General features: G+C 42.6%; 2 protein-coding genes across 2 annotated transcripts; both read right to left on the reverse strand.

Annotated features, from left to right (window-relative positions):
* Positions 1-1,028: 1,028 nt before the first annotated feature.
* On the reverse strand, positions 1,029-6,924 carry LOC144538223 (stonustoxin subunit beta-like). The gene is made up of 3 exons (XM_078282315.1): positions 6,647-6,924; positions 4,406-4,452; positions 1,029-1,953 (listed from the first exon to the last, which is right to left on the reverse strand). The coding sequence occupies exons 1-3, from the start codon at positions 6,922-6,924 to the stop codon at positions 1,418-1,420; spliced, it is 861 nt and encodes a 286-aa protein (XP_078138441.1). The 3' UTR covers positions 1,029-1,417.
* A 1,469-nt stretch (positions 6,925-8,393) lies between these two features.
* Positions 8,394-20,742, reverse strand: LOC139933320 (protein NLRC3-like). Its single transcript, XM_078282318.1, has 6 exons — positions 20,523-20,742; positions 19,681-19,788; positions 16,985-18,854; positions 16,550-16,723; positions 9,521-9,694; positions 8,394-8,685 (listed from the first exon to the last, which is right to left on the reverse strand). The coding sequence occupies exons 1-6, from the start codon at positions 20,632-20,634 to the stop codon at positions 8,481-8,483; spliced, it is 2,643 nt and encodes an 880-aa protein (XP_078138444.1). The 5' UTR covers positions 20,635-20,742; the 3' UTR covers positions 8,394-8,480.
* Positions 20,743-24,706: the final 3,964 nt, after the last annotated feature.

Below are 24,706 nucleotides of genomic sequence, written 5' to 3' on the forward strand. Positions count from 1 at the left end.
ATGTTTCTGGTTTGTGTCTAAGGTGTTGTCTTTTTTTTTTGTTTGTTTGTTTGTCTCCTGTCCCTGTGCTTTTAGGTTGCTTTTCTGCTTATGGGCGGCGGTAGTGAAATCTAAATGCCGCTTACCCTGACTTATGCACTAGTTTCTGTATGGTTTGGTAAGACGAAGAGGTCAATAAATGAGCCTTTTAAATTCAATTCTCTCTGTCTCTCTCTCTTTCTCTCTCTCTCTCTATCCCTCTCTCTTTCTCTCTCTCTCTTCATCATCATCACTCTATGCTGTTCCATCTCCTGTCAGGCTGCTGTGACTTTTGACCTCCTTGCTGTTTGTAATATTGTTGATCTGCACTCCAAAGTTGATTTTATGCAGATAAACCGTTTTATTTTTGAAGTTAAATATTAATAATATTATTATTGTAATGATATATAATAATGATATTAATAATTAATACAACCAGTTTGGTTGAATATCAACTCGTCTGAAACAAATTAATGTAGTTTAATTATTTCAGTTAGATGTTAATAAAACACATTTCAAATTTCAGTTCATTCTTTGGACTGTGTCACCTCAGTCTGCTGTGTGTGTGTGTGTGTGTGTGTGTGTGTGTGTGTGTGTTTTCAGAAGATAAGCCCATCTGTTAGCCCCTCCCCTTTAAATGCTCATGTAGCAGGTGGGGCTCGCTTGCTAGTTAACACACCAGTGTGTGCGTGTGTGTGTGTGTGTGTGTGTGTGTCCGCTGACTATCAGTATTTCTGTTTTTGTACTTGTGTGAGGAAAAATTATTTTAAGAACTTCCATGTTCCTGCACATATATTAAAAATCCATAGTGTGTTTTTTTCTTCATAGTTCTACATGTTTAGCATAAACATGTGAAGTTGATTGTCTATGAAATCTTGTTTCAATCAATTTGGAAAAGTAATTGGTTTATTTTAGGGAAATACATTTTAAAATAAAAAACAAATTTATAACAAAACTTGTTTGAAAAGAAGATAAAACAATGTTTAACCTTTAATTAATAAAATACCAAATATAAGAAAGACCAAAAGAAAGATATTTTAACCCGTCATCATAAACAACATCTTGATTCTGTCTGGTTTCATATTTCATTCATTTCATTTTCAAGTAAAATATTCATGTTCCAGTAGCTGAGTCGTGTTAAAACCCTGTTCAGTTTCCCTGAATATAGAAAACATTCTGCTGACAGTGATTGATTAATATGTTCTTTACAGTAAAACAACGTTTGAATTAAATTGATAAGAAAATACAAACTGTAATATTCTCACATGAAGATGGAAGTGTGTGTGTGTGTGTGTGTGTGTGTGTGTGTGTGTGTGTGTGTGTGTGATCCTGTACAGAGTGAACTATCATCTCAGCAGCTGTCTTTGGTCAGCAGTGTGAGTGTTTCTCTCTCCCTCCTCTATCTGACAAGAGAAACTGAGGAACCAGACCCAGACCAGAACCCAAACCCAGGATAGAGTGGTTCAGTGAATGTGGAGTGGAAGGTGTGGATGTGGATCAGTGAGTCAGAGGAAACTCTGTAGAAGGACAGAGAGCCAGCAGACCAGTCCAGATACACTGCTACTCTGTCAGAGTCAGAGGAGGAGAGAGGAGATATGTTTGTTTCTCTGTTATTGTGCCGGACAGAGTAACGTTTATCAGAGCAGAACAGACTCCAGGACTTTTCATTCCTTCCAATCCAGCAGTCAACACCCTCTCCTCTCCTCCTGATTCCTCTGTAAGTCACTCCTATAGAAAAATTTCCTTTCCTCTCGACCTCCCAGTAACAGCGACCAGTCAGACCATTTCTACACAGCAGCTGATACCAGCGGTCAAATCTCTCTGGGTGATCAGGATATGGCTGCTTCTCTCTCACCATCGTCACCTTTCTGTTGTCTTCAGACAGGAGGAGCTTTCTGTGTGTTGTGTTTGGGTCCAGAGTGAGTTCACAGGCATCTGATGAGAGAACAAGACACAATACAGCAGCAGATTATCATCTAATACAAGTTTCATGTTTTCAAGTTTTCGTTTTATTAGTCATATGTAGGTTAAGACAGGGTCTACAATACAATGAAAAGTGCTGGACGAGAGTCAGGTCAGCTCAGCAGTAAAAAAGAAAAAAGAGAAACAACAAAATAAGAATAAAATAGAATAGAATATAGAGCAGTATACATATGTAAAGTGAGATCTATGTACATAAAAGTAACAAGTGTATTGCACAGAGGGTATGTATCAGTACTGGTTGAATAGCAGCAGTCCGTGAATAGCAGCAGTCCGTGGACTAGTGCAATTTTTATCTAAATAGTGTAGACAAGCAGGTGAGCAGAAATGCAATGAGGAGTACCTAATTTTATGAGTCCAGAAGCCTGATGGCCTGGTGGTAAAAACTGTTTTTAAGTCTGGTGGTGCGTGCAGCCATGCTCCTGTATCATCTACCAGACGGTAGCAAGGAGAACAGTCTGTGTGCTGGGCGGCTGTGGTCCCTGATGATACTGTGTGCCTTCCGCAGGTACCGCTGGTGGAAGATGTCCTGAATGGCAGGGAGTCCGTTGCCGGTGATGTGCTGTGCCGCTTTCACTACTCTCTGTAGTGATTTGCGACTGTGGGCAGAACAGTTTCCGTACCAAACTGTGATGCAGCCGGTCAGCAAGCTCTCGATGGTGCATCTGTAGAAGTTTGTGAGGATGCTGGCGTTCATACCAGACTTCCTCAGTCTCCTCAGGAAATAGAGCCGCTGGCGAGCTTTCTTGACAACGGTGTCTGTGCGTAGGGTCCAGGAGAGGTCTTCAGAGATGTGAACTCTGAGGAACTTGAAGCTGCTGACCCTTTCAACCAAGGCATCACCAATCAGGATGGGAAGGTGTCTACCTCCCTGCTGTCTCCTGTAGTCCACGATCATCTCTTTTGTTTTACTGACATTGAGAGAGAGGTTGTTGCCTGTGTTGAGGGTCGGTGTGGCTGCCGATTCTCACCACCTGGGGCCTGCCCGTCAGGAAGTCGAAGATCCAGCTACAGATGGAGGTGTCCAGTCCCAGATCGACGAGCTTAGTGACAAGTATTGAGGAAATGATGGTATTGAATGTCGAGCTGTAATCGATGAAAAGCATTCTCACATATGTATTCCCTTTGTCCAGGTGAGTGAGCGCGGTGTGAGTCGCCAAGGCGATGGCGTCATCCGTGGCCCTGTTTGGTCTATATGCAAACTGGAGAGAGTCCAAGGTGTCAGAAAGGGAGGAGCAGATGTGGGTTTTGACTAGCCGCTCGAAGCACTTCATGATGAGTGATGTCAGTGCAACAGGGTGGTAGTCGTTTAAACAGGAGGCCACTGGCTTCTTGGGGACAGGAACGATGGTGGATGCTTTGAAGGAGGTGGGGACCACGGACTGACTCAGGGAGAGTTTGAAGATGTTAGTGAACACCTCTGCCAGTTGATCAGCGCACGCCCTGAGAGCCCGGCCTGGGATGCCGTCCGGCCCCGGAGCTTTGCGGGGTTGACACTTTTAAAGGACCGTCTCACGTCGTCCGTTGTTAGGGTCAACGTGGCAGCTTCCCCGTCCACAGGTGGACACGTGGCCGGCGATATATTGTCCACATCGAACCGAGCGTAAAAGGTGTCGAGCTCATCCGGGCAGAGGGGGGTTGTTGTTTCTCTGTCGGGTTCTGCACAGAGCCCCGGTGCGCTTCCCTCTCTTTGTTTTCCTCCGTCGGACACAGGTAAACAAAAGACCCAGGGGAGTACGTGGTCCATGATGTCAAAAGTCAGCTTAAAGTCCGAACTGGCTGACAATCGTAACTCCAAAAGTGTTTGCCGATCATACTGAATGAGTGAAAGTACCGTATGTGCAAAAAGAACCAGTAATACAAAGTTTGCTGAGTTGACACTCTCAGGTCTCACTGCTATTGTCAATGCGGCCATCGCAGGGCGCACCGGACTAGCCCACCTGTTGTGTTTATTATTTGTTGATTTATTAACAACTTGACTGTTGATTATTTATTGATTTAAATTACAAGAAAAGGCAACCAACCTCTGATGGGGCTTACATAAGGTTTAACAATTAGGAAAATATGATGAAGAGACAAATAACACAAATAGGTTTAAAATGATAAATAATGATAATAATAATAATAATAATAATAATAATAATAATAATAATAATAATAACAACAATAATAATAAAATACATAATAATGATAATACCTATACACAAACATATATACAGTACACGTGAATAAAAAGATAAATATTTCACAACTTATTTAATAGTTTCATTATAACACATGATGTCATCTTCATTCAGTAGGATGTGAATGAATGGACGTCACATACTGCTGTGTGAATGGACTTTCTATCTAAATAGTTGAATGTGTGTTGATTTGTTTTCATGAATCAAACTAAATACACACTTACATTTCCTCAGACCTGGTTTCAACCTCTGCACTCCACCATGGTCCACACTGGGGGAATAAACAAAGTCAGACCAGCAGATTCTCTTTGATGATGGAAACATGGACATTTAATAACCTTCAATATGAATGAGTTTCCATACAGCATCAGTCACAAGCTTTTATTCCAGCTCCAATGCACAATATAGAGGAGCTAGTCAAACTTTGGAATGATAAATGCACAACTATTCTGGACTCTATTGCTCCTATGAAAATGAGGACCTCCAAGCCAAAGTCTTTGCCCTGGCCTAATGAGCACACTCAGACTTTAAAAAGACAGTGTCGCAAAGCCGAGCAAAACTGGAAATCAAATAAACTGCAGGTCTGTTACGAGATCCTAAAAAGCTTAATGTGCACCTACCAGAAAGCCGTTAAAGACGCAAGGATGGCCTTCTTCTCTGAATTGGTCTCCAAAAATTGTCACAACTCAAGGGTGTTATTCAACACTATTAATCGTGTTGTCAGCCCCTCCTCTCATGTAGTTACTGAATGTTCCCCTATCAAGTGTGAAGAATTTCTCACATTCTTTAACAAGAAAGTTGCTGACATCAGAGCTCAGATTGTTCTCCCCACTCAGTCCATTTCTGTCATCCCTCTCAACAAGGCCACGTTTGACAGTTTTGAGCCCCTATCTCTTTTCAAGTTTCAGAAAATTGTTACAAGTATGAGGTCAACATCTTGTTCTCTTGATGTGCTTCTACTCACCTGCTTAAAGAGGTTTCTGAATCTGTTGGTCCCAGTATTCTTTATATTATTAATAGCTCCTTAACTAGTGGAATTGTTCCCTCCAGCTTTAAACATGCTGTTGTACATCCTCTTCTCAAAAAACACAGTTTTGATCCCGCAGTTCCAGGCAACTACAGGCCCATCTCAAAACTTCTGTTTTTATCGAAGCTATTAGAATAAGTAGTACTCATTCAATTGTTGGATTTCCTAAATGGAAATAAGGTTTTCGAAAAGTTTCAGTCTGGTTTCCGGTCTCTGCATAGTACAGAGACAGCTCTAATGACTCTAGCTCTAGCTCTAGTCACTAATGACCTCCTTTTAACCGCAGATGCGGGGCATTGCTCTATTTTAGTTCTTTCAGACTTGAGCGCAGCATTTGATACTGTTGATCATCAGTGTTGGGGATAACGCGCTACAAAAGTAACGCGTTACAGGTAATATATTACTTTTAGCAGTAACGAAGTAATATAACACGTTACTAATAGGATTTCAGTAATATTATTACAGTTACTATGTCAAGTAATGCGTTACCACCCGAAACACACCACGCGCCGGACCGCCACCGCCACTGGCAGAAAGTCAAACCAAACCAGGAAGAAAACAAACGCAGTTTGAATGCAGACTAGTTGCTTAGATTGAACAGCGCGAAGCTAATCAATATGGCAGATAGTACTAAGATGGATAACAAGACTGTAACTGCTGGACCCTCTGCAAAACAAAACAAGAACCCTTTAACAGAAGAGGTTCTTTGGGACCTTACGTCAAAACTTCTGCAAGGAACTTGGGTGTGATTTTTGATCAGGACCTCAATTTTGAGGAGCAGGTTAAGAAAGTTGTTCAGACTTGCTTTCTTCAATTTAGAACTATTTCTAAAATCAGAACATTCCTGTCTTTTAATGACTTGCAGAAAGTTATTCAAGCTTTAATATCACTGTCACTCCCTTTATACCTGCCTCACCGAGAAGCAAATCCAAAACGCTGCTGCCAGAATGCTAATGGGTCTAAAGAAACGGGAGCATATCACCCCTGTCCTAGTTTTATTTCAAGAGGGGATCTAGCGTTCACTATCAGGGCCCCAAAACTATGGAATGCGCTTCCCAAAGAGTTCAGATTAGCTAAGTGTGTATCGACTTTTAAAACACTCATAAAGACCCACTTTTTAGAGGTTAGGGTTAGGGTTTAGGTTTTTCTGTAAACTTTTATTCCATGGAAGTTATCATTTGTCATTTTATCCTTGTTTTTATCTGTGTTGAATTTTCACTGTTTTACTACTGTTTTATTGTGTTGGTTTATTATTCTTTTATTGTGTACTTTGTAACTTCTGTTTTGAAAAGTGCTATATAAATAAATGTATTATTATTATTATTATTATTATTATTATAACTCCTGTTAAACATGAAACAGTATTCCTCATCTTCTCAGTGTGACAGAGAAAATGTGTGTGACTCTCAGCCTTCTAGCAGACGTTGCCTCTCCAGACCTGAGAGAGTCCAGTCTCCAGTGTGGATCCTCCAGTCCAGCAGAGAGCAGCTTCACTCCTGAGGCTCCTGGATGATTGTAGCTCAGGTCCAGCTCTCTCAGATGGGAGGGGTTGGAGCTCAGAGCTGAGGCCAGAGAAGCACAGCCTTCCTCTGTGAGCAGACAGCCTGACAGCCTGCACACACACACACACACACACACACACACACACACACAGCAGTGAACAACTACATGCTGAGTTTTCTTCCAGTGAAATATAATTCGTTTTTTAGTGAGCATTGCTGGAGTTTTGTGAAAACTTTTGTGTAAACTCCCTGACTAAAACAAGTTAAAGCTGGGTAGGAAACTTTCTTTTTGTATCATTTGGTGAAAATGTCATAACAGCCTGTGAGCTATCTAGTTCTGACCAGCCTGCAAACAACATGATCTCACACAAATACGTGAAAAACGGCGATTTAAGTGCTGTGGACACGTATTATGGGAAAATAACGTTTCTCCACCACAAACTGAATTACGTTCCCCTGCCATGAATTTAAATACGTCCCAAAGGTTGGTTAACGGTTAAGTTTAGGCAAGTAAAACAACTTGGTTCAAGTTAGGGAAATGGTTTGGTCATGGTTAAATAAAAAAATGTAAATGTGACGTACAATTGAAATGTCCTTTATAAACGCTGGGAATCAAACCCCACGGATATTGAAGGCAAACACATACGCCCGTCCACCACCCCGACCCCAACTCCCTTACTGGCCACCGTGCAGCTTCAATGTGACACTACTTTCTGCTTGTAGTCCTGTCTCCTTCACGTAACCGCTTCATGCTGGGAAAACGTAAATTTAACACTTTTTAACACGTAATTTGCTGTTAACAAGTCGTGTTCATTTCACGTTTTTCTGTGAGATCAGTCTGCCTGCAAACTGCAGAGAGAGAAGAGATGAGGTGAAACAGCCAGAATCCAAACTGAATACTGGGACTGGAATAACTTATTTTCCCCACAAAGACTGTTCATCAGCAAGGAGCCACTTTTAGCTCGGTCAGCAGTGTTAGCAGCTGCTGTAGCTATGGCTTTGACACTGTGGGAGCTAATACATGTGTGACAAAAAATAATGTTTGCCTGCGAATATTTCAGTAACAACTAGATTGAGCTAGCAGAGCTGTGTTTTGTGTAAAAGGTTTGTATTAAGTTTTCCCCTCTCATGCAGCCTGAGCCTTATTTGGAGGGAGGAGTTATAGTAAACCAACAGTATCAAAAGAGCTCAGTATTTTAAAAAGCCCACTGCAGCATCAGAAAGCACACTACAGTATCTAAAAACACGTCACAATATCACAGTATCACAGGAGACACACTGCAAGTTAAAAAGTCCTCCCTCTCTGACCCAGACCAGCTGGGCCGAGGCAATGAAGGTTATAGAGAGCATTCAATACTTTAAAATTCTTCCTCAATTCTCCAAAGTTGCCTAAAGCAGCTTTAAATGTTAGATTTTCTCATTGGTACACTGCTTTGAAATGAGTTTTGATAATGCAGTTGAATGCTAGCAGAAAATGTAATTGTTACCAACACAAACAGTTGACATAATGATCTGTGTTAGTGTTTTCATTTGATTCAGTTCAACACTTCTAGGATCAAAGATTCTTTAAAGTTCTTTCTGGTATTTTAGGTCTCAACAACAAAGGCAGAATGAAGGGAATATTATCCAGGAAAGTTATTAACAGGACATTTTATTTTATTTTATTGCAAAAGGTTGGTACCACAACACAAATCATGTAAGAAGGAAAATCCTCCAGACACTGGTGATTTTCACTGATGTTACTCTGTAAGTAAAGCAGGATTTAAATGGTCATGTGTTGACCAGGTTGAGGAATCCTGACCTGAGAGTCTCCAGTCTACAGTGTGGACTCTCCAGTCCAGCAGAGAGCAGCTTCAGTCCTGAATCCTGCAGGTCGTTGTTACTCAGGTCCAGCTCTCTCAGACTAGAGGACTGGGAGCTGAGAACTGAGGCCAGAGCTTCACAGCTTCTCTCTGACAGCTGACAGACACTCAGCCTGAAGGAGAATTAGTGATGAAGACAAACAACAACTTTAAAATGTTTGCTTGAGCTTTATTCAATCTGACATAATTAGGAGAAATAAGATTTTTATCAAAGTTGATTCCTTAATGATTCCCTCCCAACTGTCTGATTCCTTAATTATTCCCTCATTCCTTTCTTAAATATTTTACCATTATTGAACTTTATCACATCTAAACATACTGTCAGTCAATCAACTGAAATATTGCTACCAATTCCAGTTTTATTATTATTTTACTCACAATAACCTGAACCCTATCACGCATCACATAACTGAACACACACACACACACACACACACACACGCACACTCACGCACACACACAGTTAGATTTTCTTTGATTGATGTATAGTTTATTTATTGTTTATTATTGAGAATTGCCTTTTCCTGTTTTTCTACACAAGTGTTTTCTGGAAAAGAGAGCCAAGCTCTCAGTGTAAACTTCCTGTTTAAAACAAGATTCATGTTAGATAATCGTTATCTGCTCTGATGTTAGATATGATATGAGATTTAATTTTAGCAAAAACTGCAGCAGTCACCACTCCAAACTGTTGCTCCAGTGATCTGCTTTGTGCTTTCATTTGGTCAGTTTGGCAGTTCTTGGATCAGTTTGCTGCAGAATCTTATAAATCCTTTTTGGTATTTTAGGTCTCAACAACAGAGACAGCAAGGAGGGAAATAATGAAATATCCTGATAGAAAGCAGAAAACAGTTCATAGGGGACAGAAAGTAGAGTGAAAGGTTGTTACCACAATCACAAGTAAAGCAGGATTTAAATGGTCATGTGTTGACCAGGTTGAGGAATCCTGACCTGAGAGTCTCCAGTCTACAGTGTGGACTCTCCAGTCCAGCAGAGAGCAGCTTCAGTCCTGAATCCTGCAGCTCGTTGTTACTCAGGTCCAGCTCTCTCAGACTAGAGGACTGGGAGCTGAGAACTGAGGCCAGAGCTTCACAGCTTCTCTCTGACAGCTTACAGACACTCAGCCTGAAGAAGAGTTAGTGATGAAGAGAAAAAACAACTTTAAAAATGTTTCTATATGTTCTCCTCGGTGTTTAATTGGTAAGTCTGAAATGAAAGTGGAGATAATAAAGTTACTACCATAGAATGTGGCAGGAAAATAGGATTTTTGGTCACAATTTTGAAATTAAAACCCTTAATGAACAGACATTGTTTCTTGAGGAATACCAAGTATCAAAATGAAAATATATATTTAGAATATATTTAAGAAGGAATCAGTAGTAAATGAAAATTCAATTGATGTGCTTTCCCAAAATGTTCTGTGATTTATTTTTTGTTGAGATAGATTAATGTATCTCTCTTAAAGGAATAGTTCACCCAATGAAAATTCTGTCATCGTCTACTCACCCTCATGCCAAATGAAACACAGGTGAAATTTGTTAGTCCATATAACACAAAGGGAGGCTGCCAGCACAACTTGGTAGCAGCCTTCTCCAAAACAACTGAAGTCAATGGGGACCAGTTCTTTAGAGTTCCAAAACAAAAACAGCCAAACAATCACACTGTGAATAGAAAGACCTATACACCATTATTTGTTGCAAATCAATCAGCTGTAGTTAAGATTTGCACTAAATTATGGTGTAAATATACTGTAGGTCTTTTTGGAACTCCCCACTGGTCCCCACTGACGTTAGTTGTTTTGGAGAAGGCTGCTATGGAGTTGTGCTGCAGCCTCCATGTGTGTTATATGGACAAACTTCACCTGTGTTTCAACTGGCATGAGGGTGAGTAGATGATGACAGAATTTTCATTTTTGGGTGAACTATTCCTTTAACCTCTGTGCGCAGTAGGTGGGATTGCTTTTTTATTCCCCCTCGTACGTCCACGTACAAGGAGTGGGTGAATTTAGTTTGCCTGAGCAGTATTTTGTTTATATTTTGTGAGCCGGTGCGTTCATATATATCCCCATTAGCCACTGTTCGCAGCGGGCTGAGTTGCTTTGTGTTGCCTATAGTGCAGTTTTGAATAGCTTATTTACTGCTGGCTGCTTGATAATAGCATGGCTTCTCAGGCATGTCGTTTCTGCGGGGCAGCCATGGACCCGTGCGACGGTCACCGTGAGTGTCCTTCTTGTTTGAGTAAGGCTCATTTGTTGGATGATGTGGAGAGTCTGTGTCTGGCTGCAATTGACTTGCCTCTGGAGGAAAGGGCCCGAAGGGCCAGGGTAGGGGAGCATTCTCCCCATACTGCGGCAGCTCTATCTTCTCCCACCCGTGGTAGGGAACGGGAGCGCAATCCTGAACGTCGTTCTCGCAAACACCAACAGGGGCATTCTCACGGGCATAGCAAGAAACGAGCCCCGGAGTGTGCCTCTCCACCATTGCATAGACCAGCCCTACTAGTCGCCATTCATGGTCTGGCAGACAGGGTGAGCATGATCGAGGCTCAAAACCAGAGGGCAGCTCTGCCAGAAGCAGATTGTTCGGCGGGGACCTCCCCTGGGGACTTACCGGCATACCAAGAGGCACGGGCAGAACACCCTGATTCCATCTCCCTCTATGCACAGGGTTCTCTCTTGGAGGATGATGGACACCTAGAGGTTGCTGAGAAGTCAAACTGTCTTAGTTCATCTCACCCAGGGGGGTATGCATCTGCAGACGATGGTACTGAGGAGCCCAGTCCCAGTGATGTGATATCTAGGGTTCTGAGTGCTGCTAAGATTATAAGGCTTGCGTCCCCAGTTAAAGCTCCTAGTTCATCAGAGGGAGTCTGGGCTGGCATTTCGCAAACCCATCCCTCAGTGGCTATTCCTACAGCTGAGGATTATTGTCAAATATTGAAGAGGTCGTGGGGGGGTTCCTGGCAGTGCCCCTCAGTGTAATTCAGGCTGCAGGAGGTTAGCTAAGGCAGGGTACCCGCCTGAGGCTGGCTTGGGTGATATGCCACCAGTGGAGTGGGAGATGGCAGCTTTAACCTCTCTTGGCCCGGACAGGGTGACTGCTAACCCACGCTGCCCTTGGAAGGAATGTGACAAGACAGACCGCTGGGAATGTAGGACCTACAATGCAGCCGCTCGTGCGGCTCGTGCAGGGAATGCACTCACTATCCTATTAGCAGCTCTCAGAAGGACCGCTAATACGGGTGACCAGGACACCAGGAGTTTATAGATGCTGCCCTGTCTACACACTCCCAACTTACCCGTGACGTCGGTTTGGCTATGTCGTCAGCCATGATGACTCGCAGGCAGATTTGGCTGGCTCAGACAACCCTCCCTGAGAATATCAAGAGGGAACTTACCAACATGCTTGTGGTGCCGGGGCGGATGTTTCACTCAGACTCACAGAGTGTGCTGGACAAAGCTGAGCAGTCTCTGCATACTCAGGAGTGTGTGCAACGCACATTCAGTTGCCCTATGATGGCAAGGCAGAGACTAACGGGCCAGCAGCATCCATACCAGGCTGCTTGGGGTTGTCAGGAGTCTTGGACGCGTGGCAGGTGCCAGAGTTTGGGCGCCCAAGGCTTTGGCAATGCTGCTGGAAGGCCGCATCAGCAGCAGCAGGGGTTCCAGCCCTGACCCACAGCGAGAGGGGCTCCTCAAAGGAGACCCCCCCCAAGGGTCCAGGGACCCAGGGGGGGTTCTGCATAGGAGTGGTGGGGCAGCTGCCAGGGTTCAGTCCCAGCCATGCCTGGACAGCTGGGAGAAGAAGTTATCGGACCCCTGGGTATTGGCTACAGTCGCAAGGGGATACAGAATCCAATTTCGGCGGCAGCCCCCACCTTTTTCCATGGTCCGTATGACATTGGTCAGGGACCCAGTCCAGGCAAAAGTTCTGGCCGAGGAGGTTGCGACACTTCTACAGAAGGGCGCAATTGTGAAAGTAATTCCCAATGAACAGCGCACTGGCTTCTATTCAACGTATTTCCTTGTTCCCAAAAAAGATGGTGGGCTTCATCCCATCTTAGACCTCCGGTGTCTGAATATGTACATAAAGGTATTGCCTTTCAAAATGCTGCACACAAGGCACATCCTGGAGTCGATTGAGCAAGGGGAGTGGTTCACCACTATCGATCTCAAAGACGCCTATTTCCACGTCCCCATTTGTCGGGAACATTGGCAGTTTCTGCGATTTGCCTTTCAGGGGCAGGCTTAAGAATTCAATCCTTCCATTTGGTCTCTCCCTGTCTCCGAGGGTTTTCACCAGGGTGGTAGCAGCCGCTCTGTCGCCACTCCAGAGGGCAGGCATAAAGATCCTGCCATACCTCGACAACTGGCTGGTCTGCACCCCATCTCGCGAACAGGTCGTGCAGAACACCGAGAAGGTCTTAACCCACGTCCAGTCCCTCGGCTTCAAGGTGAACTTGAAGAAGAGCAACCTCGAGCCGAGGCAGGAGACTGGGACTTTTCCTGAACTCGCTCACAATGAAGGTGTCTCTTACCCCTCAGAGAGTAGCAAGGATTCTGGCAGTCCTACGCAGTTTTTTCCTGGGCAAACGCCTGGGCAGACTTCTGGGGTTGATATCGGCAGCAGTGGTGGTGATTCCGTTGGGTCTTCTCAGGGCTCGGTCCCTGCAGAGGTGGCTGAATGCTTTCAACCTCCATCCACAGAAGGACAGGCGTGTGAAGCTCCGGATAACGCAGTCATGTGATCGAGCTCTGCGCCCATGGCGGGACTGCAGGTTGTTCACACAGGGAGTCCCCTTAGGCAATTTGTCTTCAAGGGGGACGCTGGTGTCTATAGATGCCTCCCTCCTTCATACATGGAAGGCATGTCCTTGTGAGAACGGACAACTCTTCCACTGTGTACCATGTCAGTCATCAAGGGGGCACAAAGTCTCTGCGTTGTCTCAAGGTAGCACCGAGGCTTTTGTTTTGGGCCTTCCCACGTCTATGAGACCGAACGATGACCGTCACCATCTCTTGTCGCTCAGAACGGGCTGAGGCGTTCCAGGCAAGAGGAAGAGGCATGTTCACTGGATGCTTTATAGACTACGGGTCCAGCCTCTTAAGGTCAGTCACATGACTCTGTTGATATAATGGTCTCGAAGATAGGTAGAAGGATGGCATCATTCAAGGTGAAGACCATGGTGACGGTCATCGTTCGCTCTCATAGATCCACAGTTATGGACATAACTTACGTTACATATAGCTGGAGAAGCCGCGCACACACCTCTCCACTGTCGTGACAGTTATTACGCACATGTTTTAGGTACATTGTTTTCATCAAGGCAATGTCGTGGAGATATTGGCTCATAATAAGTGTCAGGAAATCCAGAGAAGAGCCTGCGACTTTTCCTTTTTGTATATTTACGTAATAGTCTGCATGTTGTCTGCCAATGAGGCTTAAATTGTACATTTTTAAGTCAGCATACTCGTTTAAACCCTGCGATCTAATGACTGCATGTTATGCTGTGTAGATGACTGTGTCACTTTGATCTTAGAGCTGGTTCCAGAGACAATTTCAGAAGAGCTATCCTATGCACAAAATGATAAGACATGCTTTTTCTAGGTTGTAAATTCCGTACGCAATCAGCAGGTGTTAACGGCCACCGCCTCTTGATAAATCACGTCCACTGCCAATTTCCATAAATCCCTCCCTTTATTTTGCGCCCCAGCATTGGAACACCCACAAATGCATATGCAATTAGACCAAACTGCAAAAAACAGCACACACAGATCAACCCATGATTTCAGGCGAAAATGCCCTGTGCGCCATCTTAGTAGATCAGAAAATTAGGTTTTAGCACCCGCAATGCGATTTGCGGTGGAGCAAACATTTAGTAGATCCGGGCCTAAGAGTCTAACGGCCCCACAATGTTACATTTTGTGGAAGCGTCTCTGCTGGGAATCGAACTCGGATCTCCCGCTTGAGAGTCTGCAGTCTAACTGGCTGCGGGCCACGTGACCCAGAAAGTGGAATAGGCCTACAGTGCAACAGACTGACCGGCCGACAATACCATCCATAGAGCCCCTGCTGTTGCGGGGCTAAAAATGAATATGCCAAGTTTATTTATTTAGCCCTTTATCATAAGCATGTCTCAACAGGCTTAACATACCATATCATGTCATATACCATCCTACATCATGTACATACTTCATAATATACTACATCATATACATGTCAGATACCATCCTACATCAAACTCACTCACGGGCGAGTCTCCAGTTCACCCGACCTGCATGTGTTTGGACTGTGGGAGGAAACCCACACAAACAGGAAGAACATGCAAACTCCACACAGAAAGGACCGGGGTTGAGATTTAAAGACCTTCTTTCCCAAGACCCAAGACCTTCTTTCTGTGGGGTGACAGTGTGGTTCAGTGGTGACAAATGTTAGGCTTTTATTTTGAAAGCAGTGTTATTCTGTCTATCTCTGGCTGTTGGCTAATTGTTATGGAGATGTAATGAATCACCAGCTGGGTAAGACTTCATGGTTTCAGGATAGTTGACATTGCCAACAGTTACAAATGTTATGCTAAGTTACAGTGAATCCATAATTCTACAACAATTGACTTATGTTGTTGAGTTATCAGTTAAATCTGTAACTGTGTCGGCTATCTGTGGTAATGACTTGGTCAAGAGAGTTGTATATTTAAATCTATAGTGGTTATTTGACACTGTCTGCTACAAATAAAATGACTCTGCTACACAGATACGAAATGAAGGAATCATTTCTCTTCTAATGTTTTAGTTTGATGTTACATTGCCATAACATGTAGACTATCAACTGACAACTTGAACAAATTACATCATATGGATCCTGGAATTTCACTTTATCAGTTGTCACAATGTAAGAGGTTGCATCTGGATGACTAGTCTTTAGCTGTCTGGATAAACTGTTCCAGTGTCGTGGTGACATAATTTGTTTAGCAGTGTAGTTTGTTGGGCAGTTTCATGGCTCTGATTATGAAGCTGGATCAGAAGAAACCTAATTCTGTAAAAATCCAAGATTTCCATTACAACAAAAGTGAAAATAATAGAAAATACCTTCAACTCATACAAAATGCTGCTGCTAGAATATTAACTACGACTAGAAAACTCGATCACATTACACTCATTCTGACCTCTCTTCACTGGCTCCCTATTCAAGACAGATCTGACTTCAAGTGCTTCTGCTGGAAATCTCTACACGGCTCATGCTGTTATATTTATCCGACCTCATCATCCCTCATGTTCCCCTCGTTCCCTCCGATCGCAGGACGCTGGTTACCTTACTGTCCTGAGAATCAAGAAGAGATCGGCAGGCAGCAGAGAGTTTTCCTATCGAACTCCTTATCTCTGGAATCAACTTCCTCTTGTGATTAGGGAAGCTAATTCTTTGGAAGTATTCAAAGCCAAACTCAAAACCTCTCTGTTCTTACTGCCATTCAGCCAACCCCAGCCAGTCCAGTTCAGGACTGACACAGTATTATTCTCTTACTTTAGTTCAGACAGCATTAATACAGGAACCGGACACTGTGTAGCGCTGCCTGTTGGTCTGTCTGCATCATCACACTCTCTGTCTGTCTGGTGTTGGCCCTTCCATTGTTTTCTTAATAATGTTTTCTTGGAGTTTCTCCTTTTCTTCACTGAGGCTCTAAAGTTGGTGCTGCTGCTCAGCTCAGCTACGTAGGTTAGGTCAACCTGTTCTGTTTTTCCAACATGCTGTTTTGTGTCCTGTGCTTTGTTTTGTTTCCTTGTGTTTTATTTTGTTGCATATTGTATTGCATCATTTTGTTTTGTGATTGATTGTTGATTACTTAGATCTATGGAGGCTTGTTCTGTGTAAAGTCTTTTGAGACATGCTGTGTGATGAAACGGCTATAGAAATAAATAAGACTTGACTTGAAAAACCTATGTAAAAAACTTTCAGTGCTTAAAATTGCACATTCAGGAATCCTGACCTGATAGTCTCCAGTCTACAGTGTGGACTCCCCAGTCCAGCAGAGAGCAGCTTCACTCCTGAATCCTGCAGGTCGTTGTTACTCAGGTCCAGCTCTCTCAGACTAGAGGACTGGGAGCTGAGAACTGAGGCCAGAGCTTCACAGCTTCTCTCTGACAGCTGACAGTCACTCAGCCTGTTAGTGATTAGTGATGAAGACAAACAACAACTTTAAAAATGTTTCCATTTCCTCCTCTGTAAAAACATCACATTTTGTTAAAGTTAATATATAGTTATCTATCCAACTAAAGAGCTTCTCTCTGACAATTACAGACACTCAGCCTGAAGAAGCATTAATGATGAAAATGTTTTTTTGAAAATATAGCCTATATTTTTTTCTTCTGTAGAAAACATCCTGTTTAATATATTTAATCTGTCCAGTTATTGATGTACCTACAAAGATTTATCGGAGGCTTTGACCACTGGCAGCAGCCTCAGAAGAGCCTCCTCTGAAGCAGAGTATTTCTTCAGGTCAAACACATCCAGCTTCTCTTCTGATGACAGTAAGATGAAGACCAGAGCCGACCACTGAGCAGGGGAGAGTCTGTCTGTGGAGAGACTTCCTGATCTCAGGTACTGTTGGATCTCCTCCACTAGAGAACGGTCATTCAGCTCATTCAGACAGTGGAACAGATTGATGCCTCTCTCTGGAGAAGGATTCTCCCTGATCTTCTCCTTGATGTACTGGACTGTTTCCTGATTGCTCTGTGAGGTACTTCCTGTCTGTTTCAGCAGGTCTTCTAGGAGATCCTGATTGGACTGCAGTGAAAGACCCAGGAGGAACCGGAGGAACAAGTCCAGGTGTCCATTTGGACTCTGTAAGGCCTTGTCAACAGCAATCCTGTGGACCTTTGTTGCAGATGTTTTGCTGAAAAACATCTGCAGATTTTTGAAAGTCAGTCTTGGCATAGGCATTACATTCTTGTTGCTGTTGATGAGTGACAGGACCACATGAACAGCAGCCAGAAACTCCTGAATGCTCAGATGGACAAAGCTGAACATCTTGTTCTTGTCTTTGTCCTTCTTTGGCCGGTCCTGCTCTTTAAAGATCTCTGTGAACACTCCTGAGTACACTGAGGCTTCAGTGAAGTTAATGCCACACTCTTTTAGGTCCTTCTCATAAAAGATCAGGTTGCCTTTCTCCAGCTGGTGAAAAGCCAGTTTAGCAAGTGACTGAATGTACTGTATGCAGTTTTCTGCCCCATACTTCTCTTTGGTCTGATCGATCTGAAACACCAGGAACTTTGTGTACATCTCAGTCAGGGTCTTGGGCAGGTCTTCTCTCTCACTGGTTTTCAACAGATCCTCCAGAACTGTAGCAGTGACCCAGCAGAAGACTGGGATGTGGCACATGATGTGGAGGCTTCGTGAAGTCTTGATGTGGGAGATGATTCTTCTGGCCTGCTCCTCATCTCTGAATCTCTTCCTGAAGTACTCCTCCTTCTGTGGGTCAGTGAAGCCTCTCACCTCTGTCACCATGTCAACAAAGTCTCCAGGGATCTGATTGGCTGCTGCAGATCGTGTGGTTATCCAGAGGCGAGCAGAGGGAAGCAGTTTCCCCTTGATGAGGTTTGTCAGCAGTACTTCTACTCTGGTTGACTCTGTCACATCAATAGAGCGCTTTTCATTGGCAGTGAAGTCTAGTTGAAGGCGGCTCTCATCCAGTCCGTCCAACACAAACAGGAGTTTGAATTTACTCTTGTTGTAGTTTTTGTTTCCTGACTTCTGTAGTTTTGTGAAGATTTCATTAAGAGCCTCCTCCTTGATGTCTTTGGTTTCCCAGATACATTCGTGAATTAGTTCTGCAAAACGAAACCTTTCTCCTTTCAGTGAATTCAGCTGGCGGAAGGTGAAGGGGAATATGAGATGAACATCTTGATTGGTTCTTCTTTTAGTCCAGTCCAGGATGAGCTTGTGCACAAGGAACGTTTTGCCGATTCCTGCAATCCCATTGGTCAGTACTGTTCTTATAGATCTGTGTTTTCCAGAAGGGTGTTTGAAGATGTCGCTGGGTTTGATTGATTCCTCTGTGTCCGCTGGCTTTCTTGATGCCATCTCAATCTGCCTGACCTCATGCTGGCTGTTGATGTGTATGTCACCTCCGTCTGTGATGTAGAGCTCTGTGTAGATATCATCCAGAGGTTTCTGATCCTTCCTCTCTAACCATCCTTCTTGTGCACACATAAAACTGTCCTGGAGGTTAGATTGGAGGTTTTCTTGGTACCATGTGATGAGTCGTTGAGGCTCTGTTGTTCTCACCAGCAAATCTGTGTAGAACAAAGTAACATCCATAAAAAACTAAACTAAAAGTAGTAGACAGTGTTCACCGGACACCTCTTTCATAGCTAGCAGCACAAAACAGATGCTTATGAGACAAAACCATTTCAAGCTCAGTGTTTTGTTTTGTTTTTTGCTGAAATTTGGTGCTTGGAGAATGATATTTTCTCACTGTCAACATCAATACATCCTTCCCTTTGAAATAACATAAAATGAAGGCAACATTGTGAAGAGAGGCGTCCTGTGGATGTTCAGCCTCAGTGGAACAGACAGGTTGTAGTATCAGGCAGAGCAGACTGTGGATAATATTCTTGTATTCAGATATTGCTTGAAAGGTACAGCACCTAATTAATTATGGGTTGCTTTCACTCACAACACTTTTCACTAATTTCCAGGGAAAGCTTTGATGAATACACATGCTGTTTTATGCACCCCAGCTTCACAATCACACATATACACATTTACACCTGGGAGCTGTGCAGTACAACCACAGTCTTCTACTGAGCAGCTCCACTGGAGCAGTTGGGGGTTCAGTCCCTTGCTCAAGGGCATCTTGACAATAGCTGTTAAAGGAAGAGGAGAGCATTACTGATTCACTTTCTCAAGCAAGATTTTCTAGCCAGTTCAGGGATTTGAACTGCCGACCCTCAGGCCACAAGCCCAATTCTGCATCTTTTACTCAAATAAATCGGTGCTTCCAGGAGCTGTGATCTCAAGTAAAAGAGGAGGATTAAATAAAACCTCAATTATTGTAACAGCCACACCAAATGGTCAGTGACAAGGAAGCAGCCAGGACGAGCCAGAGAATAGCTTTACCTTCAGTCTGACTGCTGTCAGTGGGAAGGTGAGGAAGAGGAGCAGACTGTGGTTGAATGGAGGAAGATCCTCTGTTCTCTGAAGTCTCCCCGACAGTACTGACATCCCCTGAGAGAGAGAGAGAGAGAGAGAGAGAGAGGGAGAGAGAGACAGAGAGAGAGAGAGAGAGACAGAAACAGAGAGAGAGAAGAATGTTTCAAGGGCTTGAATTTAACACTAGCCAACCAGCCAACAGCTCCTGTGCATCCCACAACTCTTTATGCTGAAGGCACTGAAGGGACTAAACATTCATCATGTTTAGTATCCATCTGAATCTCTCACATAAGCAAACTGTCTTCCTCTGTGCAGTTCCTGCTGTTCCTGGTCCTACTGCCATCTGAGGCCTTGTGGGTCTGATTGAAAAATAAAGTTATCTGAATCTGAAATGATGCAGTTTGCACTCTATATAAATTGCTGGTATAAAATGTTTCTGTCACACTTTACTTGACAGTCCAATGTTGAGCTTCTACCTCTTATCACGTGACTGTAATGTGGCACTAAAAGGTTACTGAGTTTGATAGTGATACTCATAACTGTGAAACGTCTGTATAGATATTCAGTGTCTGGGCCAGGGTTAATCTTAGGGTTGGGGTTAATGTTAGAGATAGGGTTAGGGTTACATAGTCTGTAGAGATGGACCAAATAGACAAGTGACACTTTGTTGAACATCTACTTTTTGTCACTTGATAGTTACTTTAATGTCAGTGTTGGACTATCCAAATAATGCGTTATCAGTGCTTAATTATAAATGCATGAGACATTTGTGTCTTTTCTTTTAGTATTTTTATCCTCCCATGACTTACCTTCGGGTCCTGAGCTGTTGTTTGACAAACTCTGCTCTAGATCATTCCTGTTGATCTTCATTAAAACCTTCTTGGTCACCTCCAGAGTGTTTTCGCTGTAGGTCTGCACCATCTGATCCACTGTGTCCAGCCTGTCTGCCTTCTCCAGTCGGCTCTTTGGGATGGCTGGGAAGCCTTCCAGGATGTCATCCTGTTGCAGGAACCATCGGAAGCTCTTGAAGTCCTCATCTCCCAAATCATTCAGTGTTTCCAATAGCAGTTCTTTAACTATCACCATCGTTGCTCCCTGGTAAATTCAATGGATATTTTCAACTCGTAGGACAATTATGCATTTATACAATTATGCAGGTACCACTGGAAGCTCTTGAGCACATTGTCTCTCAAATCCTCCAGTGTTTCAAAGAGCTTCTCTTTAAGTGTCGCCATCGTCGCTCCCTGGTAAAGTTCGACAATATTTTGAACTTGAAGGACAAATTCCCCCACTGGGATGATACCAGTGTTATAGATGTTCAAGTAATTTGTCAGCCAGATCACAAAAGGTAATTGATAATGTAATTGGTAATATTTGTTCTATTGTCTGATCATATATAACCCTTTGGTACAAACACACAGTACTTGTATATGTATGAATTTCTTCAACAAAGTTAGAGCAGGGTGATTCCCTTTTCCTCTTTAACATTCCTTTTATTTCTGTGAACTGGTTAATATTTTTATCTTTTATTTCCTGGCTGTAACTCTTTCCAGCACCATGATGCCAGTAACTGGAATGAGCCACCTGATCTGAACATCACATGTTCTTGTTGCTCTGTACACTGGCTGTAAGTAAGTACTCTCTCCATTTGACATTTTGCACATTGTCTTTTGGGACAAAATTAGTTCAAACTACATGAATCTAATCTGGTTGAGTAAGTAAAAGCAAGTAGTATGTCTTGTGATATATAAACTTTATGTGAAATGTGAACTTAACAGAGGCGAGGAGAATGAACAGGACAAAAATAATGCAAGCATATACTAGTCTCTCTCTCTCTCTCTAGTCTTCCTTTTTCAGACATGTAGGTCTTGTAAGATTTCTTTATCAGCCAGGTCACACAAGTAATCGGTAATGTAATTGATAATGTTTGGTTCATTTTGGCCCCAAAGGCAAATGTTGGAAATCTGAGTACAATTAACTAATGAATATCCACGTCTGTGAGCATCAAATACACATCTTGAAATATTTCACAACATCATCATAGACACATTCGTACAGTTTTACAAATACAATGCAATTCCACATGGTTCATGTATCAAACATGTGTAATGTTTCCTGGTAGGATCCTTACCTGGTGAACTCACATCCTGATCAAGTCAAACAGACTTTCTGCCTTCATCTGTAGAGGAAACACTGACAGACTTCAGTCCTGGTGTCTGTGTTCATTTGATCTGAGGCTGCTGTCACATCCTCATAACTTCACTACCAAAGTTTAGAAACGTCATTATGACAGTAAACCAGTCTAACCTTTAGCCAGAAACCAAGTCTGAGGTGGAGAAATCACAGATCAGGAGGTGTGGCTTTAATGTGTCCAACAACATCATCCACAGTGAAATAAAGAGTAGTCCTAGCACAGAAACATAATGCATGGAGGACAGGGCTGCTACAGGGTTGTGAGTCCAGCCCAAAAATGATGCTTAGGCCTGAATTGTAGTTTCATTGTTTTTGTTTCATTTTCTCTATTTATCGGATAAGACAAGAAAAACAACATGAAACTGTGTTTCATTTGAAAATTATGAAAACCAAAATCATAAAATATAATTTCCTATGTGAATACAGCCTCTCATGACCTGCAGCAGGCAGGACAATGTACTGTTGTGTTTGATGAGATGCTGCCCTCTGCTGGTCTCAACTGGTTATAGGAGAAAGCACACAGCACATTTCTACTGGAATGGTGTAAATGGGGCTAAAATAAATATTTCACATTGGTAAAACTTGTTCATTTTTAGCTCACATACCTCTAAAGGCGTTCATGGATGGTCAGCCACCAATACTGGAAGCTCTGGGGAGCCGCAGTCAGCACCGCTCACTTTCAGTGTGAAATCTAGTCCAAAAAAAAAGAAAAGAAAAAGAAACACAAAATCACACTGAGGACTTGGTAATGTAATTGGTAATATTTGTTCTAATGTCTAATCACATATTCCCCTTCCTTAAAAACACACAGTTGTCTCAGATGTCTGACTTCCTCTGAGTCTTCACTTCCTCTGCACTTCACTGAGTTTCTGCCCAGGAAATCTGCTGTCAGTCCTGTATACAACTCCCCACCTGGAGACAGAGAGAAATGGGGGAGTAAAAGGAGGGAGGGGGCAAGAGAAGGAGGGATGGGTTAGAGAAGGAAAAGCGAGGTAGCAGAGAAGAGGAAAGGAAAAGTGAGAAAGGGATGAGAGTGGATGAGGAGAGGAGAGGAGAAGTCAGAACACACAGTGGTTCCCTGTTTTCACTTCCTTTATTTCTGCAAAACAGGTATGAAAGTCACACTTCCACTTCTAGCACATAAACGAGCGCAAACAATATATATAAAAAAAACTAGTAATCCTGCTGAACTGTTTTTAAGTGAATCGCTTTCTTTATGTTATTAAACCAACAAATGTAACATTGAAATCCAGTCGGGAGGATTTTGGTGTTACGCTTGTTCAAACTGAAAGGTTTAATGACATAAAGAGAGCGATACTACATGTGAAAGCACAGAGGGAGCAGTTTTAGTTTGCTTTCTCTACTGTAAATTTACTATGGAAGTCAGTGAAGAAAAAAGCCTGCTGAAACGTCACTTGTTGTAACATGTTGTAACAAAGAAAGATTTTAAGCCTTCAAACAAATAACACACTTTGCAAAAGGGTTTTGTGCTAAATGGAGTGTAACTCAGTATTAATGAAACTGACGAACTGATGAAAATGGTGCTGTTTTGCTCTTGGTGTACTAACAGTGGTTAAAATTAAAAGTTAGTTTTCAGACCAGTTCAGATTTCCTCACATTTTACCAAGGAAATAAAGTGTGACAACAGTCTACTTGTGGCCTGATGTTGATCCAATCTGGCAGCACTAACAGTAATACATGGAAAACATGTCAAACATGACATCATCATGTCATCGTCAACATCATCTTAGAAAAGGTTCATTTTGGCCCCAAAGTCACAAATTTGTAAATCAGAGCACACGTAACCCTAATTATTCAGATTTCCAAGCATCAAATACACAATTGGAAAGACTTCATATAAATCATATAAAAATATACTATACAGTCATACAGTCACACAAAACAATTCCACATACTTCACTTATCAAACATGTGTAATGTTTCCTGGTAGGATCCTTACCTGGTGAACTCACATCCAGATCAAGTCAAACAGACTTTCTGCCTTCATGTGTAGAGGAAACACTGACAGACTTCAGTCCTGGTGTCTGTGTTCATTTGATCTGAGGCTGCTGTCATTTCCTCATAACTTACTCATAGAAACGTCAGTCTGACATCAGAGTTGTGGCCAGAAACCAAGATCAGAGGAAGTGGTTTTAATGTGTGTCCAATACATGAGATACAACATCATATACAGTGAATTAAAGAACAGCCTTAGCACGAAAACATACTGCATAAAGGTGGGGACGTTTCATCACATGTACGTTTTACTAATTAAATACAATATTTTAAATATATTTTATCAAAGTTTTCGGCCTCTGTGTTGCCAAAATGTAAGAATCAGATTTATTGTCCAAGTCAGTTTGCACATAGAAGGAATTGACCTGCTCCCATAGGTCACATTTAACATAAAAGTAAAACAAAATTGTAAAAGAACAAGAATATGATTATTATCTGCCCCAATATCTGTTGTGGCAGATAATTATAAAGCATAATATCAGTTTACATTTTTGTGCAGATGATACCCAGTTATACCTGTCCTTTAACCTGAACGATGTAGAGCAGCTGGTTATCTTACACAGTTGCATACATGACATTCAAAGCTGGATGTCCCTCTATTCTGTTTTACAGCTGAATACTGATAAATTGGAAGTGATTATTGGTTCTCCCTCAATCAGTCCTGATATCCATGGCCACCTTTTGGCTCAATATCCACAAACGTTTCCTCTAACTGCAGAAATCTTGGTGTTACTACTATTACTACAATTACTCTTGCTGTCACTACTGCTAGTACTTCTTCGAG

Source organism: Centroberyx gerrardi, unplaced genomic scaffold (genome assembly GCF_048128805.1).
Source record: "Centroberyx gerrardi isolate f3 unplaced genomic scaffold, fCenGer3.hap1.cur.20231027 Scaffold_71, whole genome shotgun sequence".
NCBI lineage: Eukaryota > Metazoa > Chordata > Actinopteri > Beryciformes > Berycidae > Centroberyx > Centroberyx gerrardi.